General features: G+C 49.1%; 1 protein-coding gene across 1 annotated transcript in view; it reads right to left on the bottom strand.

The window, feature by feature from the left end:
• Positions 1–12,370, bottom strand: part of INPP5D (inositol polyphosphate-5-phosphatase D) — a 124,051-nt gene that overhangs the window by 34,283 nt on the left and 77,398 nt on the right. Inside the window, exons 10-13 of the mRNA XM_045481760.1 lie at positions 6,071–6,177; positions 3,807–3,909; positions 1,300–1,496; positions 720–837 (exon numbers count right to left, since the gene is read on the bottom strand). Coding sequence (XP_045337716.1) covers positions 720–837; positions 1,300–1,496; positions 3,807–3,909; positions 6,071–6,177 — 525 coding nt within the window. The remainder of the gene's footprint in view (positions 1–719; positions 838–1,299; positions 1,497–3,806; positions 3,910–6,070; positions 6,178–12,370) is intronic.

The raw sequence follows: 12,370 nt of genomic DNA, 5'->3' as shown, positions 1-12,370 counted from the left end.
TCATGATGTCATGGTTTGTGGACTGGAGTCCTGCGTTGGGCTCTGTACTGACCGCTCAGGGCCTGGCGCCTGCTTCGGATTCTGTGTCTCCCTCTCTCTGTCCCTCCCCCGCTTGTCTCTGTCTCTCTCTGTCTCTCAAAAATGAATAAAATCGTCAAAAAATTTTCAAAAAAATGTAGGAATAAAAAATTTGTTTAAAAGCCTGTGAGCCAAATTGAGCCCCGACCTGTGTCTGTAGGCAAAGCTTTCTGGAACACAGCTACTCCCATTCAAGTTCATGCTACCCACGGTTTCTTTTGTGTCGTGGCTGCAGGAGTAAGGAGCAGCATGGACCCACAGAGCCTAAAACATTTGCCATCTGGCCCTTTACAGCAAGTCCATCAAGCCCTGTCCTAGGTCCTGGACTCTCAAGGTGGGGGTCTGTGGGGCCAGCAGCATGACACCACTTGGGAGCTGGCTGGAAACTCAGAATGTCAGGCTCCGCCTGAGACCTGCTAAGTCAGAGCCTGCATTTTGGCCAGATCCCCAGCAGCTCTGGGGTAGACCCCAGATGGGCTTAGGCTGGAGGAATCAACCATTCCGGCTGCCCGGGACCGAGGGGATCCCAGGAAGTGAGGCTCAGTTTTCCACCCAGGGATGTCGCTGTTGGTGGGGACGGGATGGGCACACGAGTGGAGCCGGGGACACGCAGCGGGGGAGCGCGGCCCCTCCCTGCTCACCCAGCGTGTTGGCGATGCCCGTCTTCACGTTGTCGGTGCAGATGTGACTGATGCGGTTCTCATGCTCCGGCTTGGCCAGCACCACGATTCGGATATTCCAGAGGGTGTGGATGGCAACCTGGAGGGGAGCACAACATGGTGACCCTTGGCCCGGGCACGGTGCTTGACCACCCGGCAAGGGATTCCCACCCAGCCCTCACCCCCGAGGTGCAGGGAACCTGTCTAGGACCCCCAAGCTTCACGAAGCCTCCTAATGATGCCTTGCAGGTGCAACAAAGATGAAGAACCAGGACTGGTAAGATTTCAGTGAAGCAAGAGTGACCTACAAGCAGGGGCAGGGAAGAAGGGACGTGCTAGTGATTTTCAGCAACGCCCACGGACCCCAATTTCAGAACAGGTGCCCCTCTCTGGCCCTGGAAGGTAACGGTGGTGGTGGAGAACGACCAAGGAACATTCAGGCATCTTTGGAAATTGAGAAAGGAGACAGGCTGAGCCCACCCTTGCCTCTGAGATGCTCCTGGCCAGCCTTGCAAAGCCCACTGCCCCTGAGTCCCACCCAGCGCCCTGGCCAGGTGCTCACTGTTTTAAAAGTCATGCTGGTGATTTCTTGCAGGGAGTGTCTGAGTATCTCCAGCCACTCCTTCTCTCCCAGGGGGTCCTCCTGGGTGCCGATCACGTAGATGTCATGGGGGATGTAATCGGCAGAATCATCCCGAGTCTTTCCCTGCCCCTTGGAGAGAAACCAGGACGTGATCTTCTTGGGAGGGGGGGCGTTACCTTCAACAGCAAAACCCAACACCAAGTGAGTCAAAGGCACATCAGGAGAATTCAAAACACAGGTGGGGGAAGTATGCAGGGCAGGAAGTTCACACAGTCACTGAAAACCATTTGGGTCACCCAACAAAGTACTGTAGATAGAGAATTAGGTACTAATTGTTCCCAGGATGTCAGGTAGGGTCAGAGTGCAGTAACGTTTCTTTGTAAAGATAACATGAACTTTTAAAGATGAGAACTCGTACCTGAAGATGCCATATGGTGCCTTGAACGAGTGGCACAAGATGTCAAACACCGTCCTAGTCTTTGGGGCTAACTTAGTGACTGAGACAGTCCTTGAGCAATGTACATTCCATTGGCAACGACAGCCCAGCAGGCTGGCAGGTGTGGGATGGGGGCTTTTAGCCCAGGGTTGGGAGACAACAGGGACTTCCTTGCAAAACAGAGACATCTCAGCTGAAAACTAAGAGCCAAAGAAACAGGAAGAGTGTGGAGACCTCCTCCATTTTCATTTCAAAAAATGAGTCAAAGCAACTCAATAAAGAAACGATGAAAGACATTTCTCCTCGAAACACCCTTCAAGATTGAGTAAACTTTTCCCCCAAGGAGATAACCCTTTTGGCTCACAAGTGCCAAGAACCGACGTGACCTGACTGCCATCATTCTGTTCTCTTGCTATGGTTCGTGGTGGGACTGTAGACCCCGGGGCCAGTGGTCTCTGCTTGGGGAAAGCCTCCCACCCCTCCACCCAGCCAGCCAGCTCCTTCCACACTGTCTTCTGTGTGAAGGGCGCTCCCTCCAGTTGGGAACAGGATGGGCTTAACCACGTCCAGCCAAACCTAAGACCTCCATGCTCACAGAGGAAACACGAGAGGGACAGCATACCCGCATGCACGAACCCGAGTGGAGAGCTGATAGAATCAGGCGGCCAGCAAGAAATACTAGAGAGGACAGAAGAGGACACGGGTCCCCAGGCATGGGCCAGAGTTCTACTTCAGGGCTACTCTGGCCCCTGGAAAAAATATCTGGGCATGAAGGCCCGGGGAGGGCTGGTGGCTCGTGGAATCAGGGTCAGCGGCTCTCCTGACTTCCCTGTTGGAAGACTAGCCCACTCTTCACTCAGCCGACAGTCCAGGACTAGCAAATTACGTTCTCATTTCCAGATCACTTCCTGTCCCTCCATGAAGGGCTGCCACTCACCCCACTCCTCCCAGAGGACACTGCTAGGTGACTACTAGCTGTGTCAGATGGCGGAGGCTGACTCCGCTCTGGACAGTGCGGGGAGGAGAGACACCCAATTAAATTAAAATATCAGATAAACAACAGATAACTTTCAGAGGAAGTCTGTCCCGGGCAATATCTGTTCAACTAAAATTCAAAATTGACTAGACATCCTGTACCTACTTAGTTTTTCTCTAGCTGAAAACTTACGCTAAATAATTAGTATGACTTATATTTAGTGTGATATATTTAGTATATAAATATGTATTAGTATTTAAGTATATAGTACACGGTTAGTAAATATATATATATATATATGTATATATATATACACACATATATTTGGTGCATATTTAGTACTTATTTCTAGCTGAATACTTACACTAAGTAATTAGTATACTTTACATTTAGTGTGATATATATTTAGTGTATATATATATTAGTATATAAGTATACAGTACATGGTTGTAACTATATATTTGGTGTATATTTAGTACTTATTTCTAGCTGAATACTTCCACTACCTGGTACAACCTATATTCAGTATAATATATATTAACATATAATATGTATCCATATATAAATACATACAGTATATATTTAGCATAATATATACTTAGTATGTATTTATTTCTACCTAGATACCAATACTAAAAAACTGTGCCGTTTATATGAAATTCAAATGCAATTGGGCATCAGAGCTCTCTCTTCCTCTCTCAGTAAATCTGACAACGAGGGAGTTCTCTCTTCCAGGCCTGAGGCCCCCTGGCGAGCTGCTTAAGGCTGGCAGGTGCCCAAGAGCCCCGTCACCCATATATGCAGTTTCCCTAACACTTTCCAGCTTAGACATGCCAGGTAACTCAGCCCAGCTGCTCTTGGGGCATGAGAATCCCAGAGCTCATTTGTCTCATCCGTTGTCTCGGGCAAAGTCCACAATTCCCTAGAAAGGAGGCTGCGTAGATGGGCTGGGGAGTGGGGGCGGGAGGAGGACAGGGGTCCTCCACCCATCTGCGGACGCCCGAGGCAGCAAAGCAGAACGCAGAGGGAGGGGATGGGAGGAAGCGGGTGGGGGTGGGGGGCATGTGGACCCACCCATGTTCCAGGTGCCGATGAAGATGGTGATCATGTCCGGCTCCGCCTGCTCCGAGTGCTTATTCTTCATCTGCTGGAGAAGCTGACAGAAGCCTTCTCTCTTCTAGGGATGGAAGGGCAGACAGACTCAGAAAGGCCTCCACCTCCCTGCACATTACACTTTCAAAGGGCTTGGTCAGCTTCAAGAAAACTGAGAGGGGCGCAAATCAGTACGAACTTGCAGGAGAGCAATCTGGAAATGTGGGTCCAAAGTCTTAAGGAAGTGGCTTCTGACTGCCATTCCTCTGCAAGGACCTGACTCTAAGAACCACCAGGAACCGTGCAAAGACCCAACTGTGTCACGGGGACCGTAGCGCGCACTTCAACACAGAAAAAATTAGAAACGACCTCGGTGTCCAATCCTAGGAAGCAAATTAATAATCGTATTATGAGTCATCCACATGCCAGATAGGATACCGTAGGGTTTACGAGTTTTGGTGCAGAAATACTTTCTCAACAAGCATAGATGTCCAAACTATACTGTTAGGTGGGAAAAGTCAGTTGACAAAACAGTATGAATAGCACTGTTGCATTTTTATAAAAACACAAACAAAAACCATCCAGAAAGACAGAGTCCAAAGTCTACTAGGAGCACAGGTGTGTTTTCATTTTAAATGTTTTGCTTATTTGTTATTTTTCCACCAACGAGAATAGATTACTTATTTATTTGCTTGTTTTCCAGTTTATTTCTTTACTTAGGGAGACAGAGAGAGAATCAGCAGGAGAAGGGGCAGAGAGAGGGGCACAGAGGATCCTGAGCGGGTTCTGTGCTGACAGCAGAAACAACAGACAGCAGAGCCCCAACGTGGGGCTCGAACTCACAAACCACAAGATCATGAGTTGAGCCAAAGTCAGATGCTTAACCCACTGAGCCACCCAGGCACCCCAAGAATAGACTACGTATTTAATGAAGGAAAATTTAGATCAAAGAAGCTAACAAGAAAAGAACAGATGAAAGCTGTCAGAGTCTCCTTCGTAGTCTTCACTGAGTTGTCCCGGGTACCTGGGTATACAGCAGGGGACAAAGCAGCGCAGCTCTCTCAGAGCGTGCCGTCAAGGGCAGGCTGAAAAAGCACACACACACATATTTCAGGTTGTACCATATGAAATTACCAATACGTGCCTGTTTCACACCTGCAGAGATGGCAATTTCATTCGATTCACCCTAATAATTGCAAATCCCAGGTAATCACTTCTGAAGAAACCAGCTCACAAGGACGTTGTGAGGACTGTCATTATGGAAACCTGTCTTTAGTTACGTACGAATGGCTCCAAATTTGGTGCCTCAGTTTACTGCTGTGTCTCAATCCTGAGCTTGCGGCAACGGGCAGAATTGGTTTTGGGATCTATGTCCCCGTACGCAGAATGACGCCCAGCCACGCGTTCTTTCTCTCCACCTCCCCCCCCCCCCCCCGCCCCTTCGCTGTCATGCCTCTGAGTTCTTCCCACCCTCTCAGCCAGCTCTGGGCACCTTCGGGCCTCCCACTGGCCTCCCACCAGCCCACCCCTGCCACTTCATCCGCGGGGCACGTGAAAGAAGCCAGGTCCTGGCACTTGGTAAGCTAAGCTGGGAGCCCTTGTCCCTCAGTCTTCCCGTGGCGCTAACACACAGTCAGCCAACAATCTGATGTGATTAGAGCGCTTTGCGCCCTGCCTCACATGAGCCATATATTAACATGTGAACAGTAAGGCCAACGTGGAGGGTTTCAGTCCCTGGGTGCCATGTCGTAGCAGAGGGATCAGACCATAGAGAAGCCGGACTCTGGCTACACAGAGGTCCCCTGCAATGCCCAAAGACCCTGAGGATTTCCATCAGCCGGCACCACCTCCTGTTCCAGGAGCCAGTCCTGGTGGGACGTCTCACTCCTGCAGAGTGGGGCAAAATGCAGACACGGAAGGAGTGCTGGCTGGCATTTGGAGTTAAATCTGAGGTGCCCCAGAGGGCTTCTGAGTCCAGCCCAGAGAAGAGAAAAGGTCTCCCAGTGGGGCTCAGGGTGGGATAAGGCACAAGTGATCAAGGACGCGGCCCCTCGGGGGCAAGCTGTTCAAATCCCAGCAGACCTGGGACGTGTCCCAATCTCCCCGAGACTGGTTTTCCCAGGTGGGAAGGGTGCTGTGAGAACCAAGTCAGCTAATGGTGCAAATTTCCAGGCACAAGCAAGCCTCAAAAGACACATGTCCCTCACTCCCCTCCTGACCCATCTAAGTAGTTTGTCATCACTCACTTTGGAATCAGCAAAAACATATTCCTTCCGCAAGGTCTTCTCCTTCTCAGTTTCCACCAAAATCACCAACTTGTTCAGAAACTTCTGAGACTTGATGAGCTGCAGGACTTAAGAGAAATGAAAGTTAATTTATTCACTCATCCACTTATCACACTACAATATGTAGAGTCTACGCTATATTCTGCCACCTGATCAACAACAATCCTGACTTCCCATCCCCAGGTGAGCACCAAATTTATGCCTAATCTCCTAGATCCCTTTGCTCCTGGCTGTTCTTCTGGACAAGGGCTCATGCTTGAGAAGGGTGGTGCTTTGCACAAGCAAGAGGCAGCCTGGCCAGAGCAGAGACAGTATGAAGTGTCACCTTTTCATGTTCCTCCTTTGCCTTCTCTCCTCCTCCCTACCTCCGTTCCTTCCTTCTTTTGCTTTGCTTTCAGTTTGTGTCTAAACTAAAATTGTTCACTTCTATCAACAACCAAGACTCAAATTGTTCTACAAGATTTTTTACAAACATTAGTATCCCCCCCACCCCACCTCCCTCCAATGTCCTCCTACCGACAGGCAGCCATGTTCAACTCCCTTAATGGATTCTTTGGGAACTTTACTGTCTCTAAATAACATGCTTATATTACGTCTTGGTGTTTCAGTTTTAGATATTTCCTATTGCATATCGACTTCCCACTACAGAAGATGAAGGTTTAGATCTCTTTCAACCTGTCTCCCTTCTCACACTCCTCTCCCCCTACTAATGCGTAATTTCAGTCCCCTCATCTTCCAGTAATTTTGGCCAAGTAAGTACTCAGTGTATTATTAGGACTATGGAAGGGCTATTGACAGATAAACCTCCACTGCTTTTCTTTTCCTACACAACTTTGTTTTTCCTGGAGTTAATAACTGCCATGTTTTTTTTTTTTTCCATTGGTCCTAACCCTCCTAGTATGTAACTCTTTTTCCTGTAATTAAACACTTTCAGCAGGTTTGCCATCCTGGGAAAGCCTCTCCCACAGCCTCTGGGCCCTCTCTTCTCTGGACTGCAGACCTCTAAGCCTCATGCATAGCCATTACCTTAGAACTTCCCTCTCCATCATTCAGGAATTCATTCACTTGTCTCTCTTGTACTGGATCCCATTTCTCAGCTATCATGTCTTCCTCTTTCTTGCTTTATGCCCAAGTTTTGGTAGAGCAACATCTCTAAAAGTTTTCCAAGAAAAGGGAATGGGTAATAACTTTTGGAGGCCTGGCATGCCTGAAAACCCTACCTTCACACTTCAGAATAATTTTCCTCAGGACTCTCCCTTTGGAGAACTTGCTCTATCATGTCTAGTTTTGGGCACTGCTGCTGAGAAACTCCAAGTCATTTGGATATACCTGTCTGCAGAAGAGTTAACCTGGGAGGCCTGACCACCATCCTTGGAAAGATGCTTACAAGGTGGTTGTTGAAGGGCATCTGGGAACATGGATTTGGGAAGGGTCCCAGCACCTCCTGACTGGTAAGAGCAGCTCACTATCCCCAAACTGTTTCTAAAACAGTATGGTTTACGCTGAACATCCGCTTTCCTCCTGGAAGTCTAGAATTTGGGTATGTGCCAGGAAGAGAGGGTGCCTATGTGACCAGTCGCCAGTAAAAATCCTGGGTGCTGACTTTCTAATGAGCTTCTCTGGTAGACGACATTTCACATGTATAGTCACAACTCACTGGGGGAGTAATTAAGCGTGCCCTTTGTGACTTGTATTGGGAGAGGACTCCTGGAAGCCTGTGCTCGGTTTCCCCATGGAATTCTTCCCATGTGCCCTTTCCTTTTGCTGATTTTGCTTTGAATCCTTTCACTGTAATAAAGCATAGCTGTATGACTTTATGCTGAGTCCTGGGAGTCCTCCTGGTGAGACACTGAACCCAGAGATAGACTTGGGGGGAGCCCTGACACAGTCTGTAATCTATCTTTTACCTTGAAGATTTTAGGATCTTTTCTTTGACACGAATGTTGTTAAGAATTTCCAATGCTGTGTGTGCCTTAAGGTGGAACAAATTTCCTCTGCTATGCTGGGCACTTTGTGGGCCATTTTCAATTTGGAAACTGGTGTTCAGCTCTGAGAGTTTTTCTCATTGTTTCCATTTTCTCTTCCTGACTTATTTTGGTGTTGGACATCTTGGACTGGTCTAATTTTAAATAAGCTCTTCCCTTCTATTTTCCCCTCACTTTGCTCTTTTGTTCTACTTCTGGGAGCCTTCCTCAACTTTATCATTTTACCCTTCCATTCTTATTTTTAAAACTTTCTGCTGTAATGTTTTAATTTCCGCTTCCTTATCGTCTTCCCCTCTCTTCCTTCCTCCTTCTACTTTGTTCTCTGGACGTTCCTTTTAAAATAGCACTCTGTTCTTGTTTCATGGTCCAATTTCTTTCAAACTTCATAATTTGCTCCCTCCAAGTTTTTGGTCTTTTTGCTTATTTTTGCCTTGAGTCTCACTGCCCATCCCAGGCTTCCCTTCAATGTCTGGTGATTCTTGGCTGTGTCTTCCAACAGTGACAGAGTCACACTGGCCTTCTGTACTGGGTGGTCTCATGGGCTGACTCATGGGGAAACCTCTTGATTTTTGCCCCTGGGCTGGTCATGTGCTCCAGAGAAGAATCTTTCAACCTCCTGCCCACAGCCTGTGGACCTGGCTGGCAGCATCCGGGCCAGGAAGGGATGAAGGCTGTGGGATCAACATTCAGAAGTAACTGCTATTTAGTCCTGTGTTTCCAGTGGGTTCCTCGGCCCTTACCAGGCCTGGTGTCCCCCCAGCCTTTACCTTCTCTGGAGAACTAACATCCAGTCTTCTAATGAGTGAGGGGAACTAGAGGGGAGGCTGTGAGGAATGGAGAAAGATCTGGTGGGTCTAACTCTTTTAAAAGAGATTTTCTTCCAATCCTGATGTTTATAATCTCACCTTCACCCCCACTTCTAGGGGCCCCTCACAGTATCAATTCCTGTACCCTTTGTGGGTTCTGTGGTATGAGTCAGGTGTCTCAATTTTTCCTACTACATGCTTAAAATTGAGTTTTGGTTCCTATAAGTTGGTTATCATTATCCATCTGTTTTTCAGCACTTAGAATTTTGTTGCCATCATTTTCTCACCTGGTCTCTTAGTCCCTGCGAGTTTTGCTTTTAGGAGGGAACTGACAAATGTGTATGTTCAACGGCCATCTTGACAGAAATCCCACCCAAGGGAAATCGTGGATGTCCTGTATGCTCAGAAATCCCATCAGCCTTGTCGGCACCGTAAATATCCCATGGTGTGACTCCCACTGCTACCAAGTGGGATCCCCTCAGACTCTTCCTAATCCGCTATTATGAGGCCATGTCTCCTTCCTTGAAAAAACTCCTGGTTTTCCTTGACATCCATATGCAGGATTGTGTGGCTGCTTCCAAGATGGGACATCTTGCTCGATCAGGATTAGTACTCTACCAGGCCTGGTATGTGGCCCACTTGTCCCCACACCTAGTTAAATAAAACCAGAAGCTCTTTGTGGTTCTCTTCTTTGCCCCTCTACATCCACCCATGAGCAGGTGTGAGCAGTTCTACCTTCAAAACATTCCCAACGTCCATCTTTCAACATGTCAAGCCACCACCATGGCAACTGTCTGGCGACTGTCAAGGCCTCCTAATTGGTCTGTCTTCCTGTCTCCCACAATCTACTTTTAGCACAGCAGCCAGAGTTCATCTTAAATGGGATCACACTACTCCCTTGCTTCCAGTCTCCTAACAGTGGCTCACTGCCCTTAGAACATACCCCGGCTCACCAAGCCCAGGATAGGTGCCCAATCTCTGCACCATCTGTGCCCCAGCCACTCCAGCCTTCGCACACGCCAAGCTTGCTCCCATCTTGGAAACTCTGCTCAAGGGCCGCTGTCCATGGTGTTTCCATGGCCAGCATCTTCTTGACACTCAGGTGGCAGCTCAAATGGCACCCCTCCATCATTGTCCTATCATCCTGCTTACATTCCCAGCCTAGAGCTTATCACTCCCTGACGCCTTACTGGTTTATATATTTGTGTACTTGGTTATTTTCTCCTCGACCCTTACTTGCATGGAACCTCCCTAAGAACGAGGACCCCCACCCCCACCCCCGCCCCGGCTTATTCACCTCTGCATCCCCAGCACCTGACACATAATACACCTAGTAACTGCTCAGTGAGTAAATACATTATGGTTTCCTCATACAGCAACTGGCTTTTCCTATGCACAGAAGAGCTCAATGCCAAAGCTACCCATGAACATGGTAACTGGAGCAGGGCAAGGAAGCTCCAACACCCACAGTCGAAGATTCCCTTCAAATGATCAGCACTTTACAGAACCACGATTGGAAACTGTGCCAGGACTGGCTGAAGACATGCCTTATCCCACCAGCGCTCACAATGACCCTACAGGAATTCGTTTCATGGCTATGGACACGGAGTGTGAGTGGTGAAGCCACTCTTCAAGGTCAAACCACTATCAAGCTGTGGAGCAAGGATGCAGACACAGTATGTGAATCCAGTCTACCCAGAGCTCCTCACTGCTGAAGCACCCCGCCTCCGGTGCCAGTTATAGACAAGTCCCTAAACACGCGGCCCCATGGGCTGTGTTACCGCAATGGTCTTGAACTCATTTGTTCATTCACTCACTCAGGGATTCACTCAGTATGTATTTATCAATCACTTACTCTGTGGAAGTGTGGCTGTAAACTCTGGGGATTTCGCAGTAAACAAAAAAGCCCCACTTCCTGGCCTCTGTGGAGACCACATTTTTCTGGTGGGCGGGCATGGGGGGTGGGAATTTATGAGCAACATTGCAAGCGCCTCAGTCAATTGGCAATCCCTGACTATGCACCCGCTGGGTAACTGGTCCTGTGCAGGATTTCAGAGGGTGTAAGATAGGGACGTGGCCCACTTAGGGGAGGGAACTTGTGAACAAGTAATTGTGTCCTGATGTGACAGATGCCATAACAGAGGGTGAGCTGGGCTCCACAGACTGAGAGGACAGGGACCAGGTAGGTGCGGCCCGCAGGCAGTCTGGGCCGGCAGGCTCTGGGCACCCATGCTTCTCCTTAAAAGGCTCATTAACCTCCACTGTAACTGCATTCTTGACACGAACTGGGTTTTCCCAGGGCCACCCATCCCTGATCTGACGGCAACTCTCACACCACCCATAGTCCCACAAAGGGGTATATTCACCCCTCTAGGAGGTCAACCCATCCATCAGCGCTCTCCGTCCCACGGAACGTCTCCAACTTCTACTTTGGCATTCAGGGCCCTGTCCACATCTGGGACCCCATGCTCCACTGCTCCTCCCCTTGGGGCCACAAGTAACCTGTGATTTCCCTAACACCCTGCTCCGACATATGCCACTCAGTCCTAGAGCCCTCTCCTACCTTATGCTTGGTGAACTCCTATTCATCCTTCAAAGCCCTAGACAGAGCCATCTGTAGTAGGAAGCCTCCCTATATATCCCACGACAGAGCTAATCAATTGTCCTTCCACGCTAACCTTGCATCTGACACACGTTCTCATACGTGCTCACAAGTCAACTTTCCTTCTAAACTGCTACATCTTTGAGGGAGGACTATACTCGGGACTGGCCCGTGGAAGATACGCCAAGGAAAAACGTCCACTGAATTAAACTGACAAGGGTGAACAGTGCTTCCCAGAACCCTCGAGTCCAGAAATTCGAGATCTTTACTTCAAACCCTCATACGCCCCATGTCTCTGGCCCTGCCTCAACACTGTGACCCCCACTCTGCATGATCATGACAGCCCGTGTCTGTGTCTGTGTCACGACACCCCCGTGTCTAGGGACTTTCTTTTCCTGGTCTTTCCTCACTGCTGTATCCTGCCCTCTCCATCTTCTGCCTTCCCTTGGAAGGATGATTAGAACAGCCACGGTGTTTTCATGAGCACCTACTACTTACTATAAGTTGACCTCTTTAAGGCTTGTGGCAGCCCCACAGGATGTGTATCCTTATGACAAGAGCACACGGAGAGAGGCACTAGACCGAGGTCACGAGTGGCCAAGCTGGGATTCCAGGCTGGGTTTCTACTGTCTCCCCTGTGCCATCTATGCTCTTCCCCTCCCTGCACCCCACTTCCTGCATGGGGCTGGTCCCCAGACTCCCACCCCACCTGCTGCCCTGAGAGCATCCCTTGGACCTTGGTGCCACAGCCCAGATAGGAGCAAGAGGTTGCAGGCCGGAGTAGGCCCACGTGGGGTTGACCTCTCTCCCCTGGCCTCTGCCTGGGCCCTTTGCTGCTGCTGGGCACAAAGGAGGTGCTCTCAAATGC

This window comes from Leopardus geoffroyi, chromosome C1 (genome assembly GCF_018350155.1).
Source record: "Leopardus geoffroyi isolate Oge1 chromosome C1, O.geoffroyi_Oge1_pat1.0, whole genome shotgun sequence".
Lineage (NCBI taxonomy): Eukaryota > Metazoa > Chordata > Mammalia > Carnivora > Felidae > Leopardus > Leopardus geoffroyi.
Note: the sequence above shows the minus strand (reverse complement) of the source record. Positions and strands in the feature narration are given on the sequence as shown.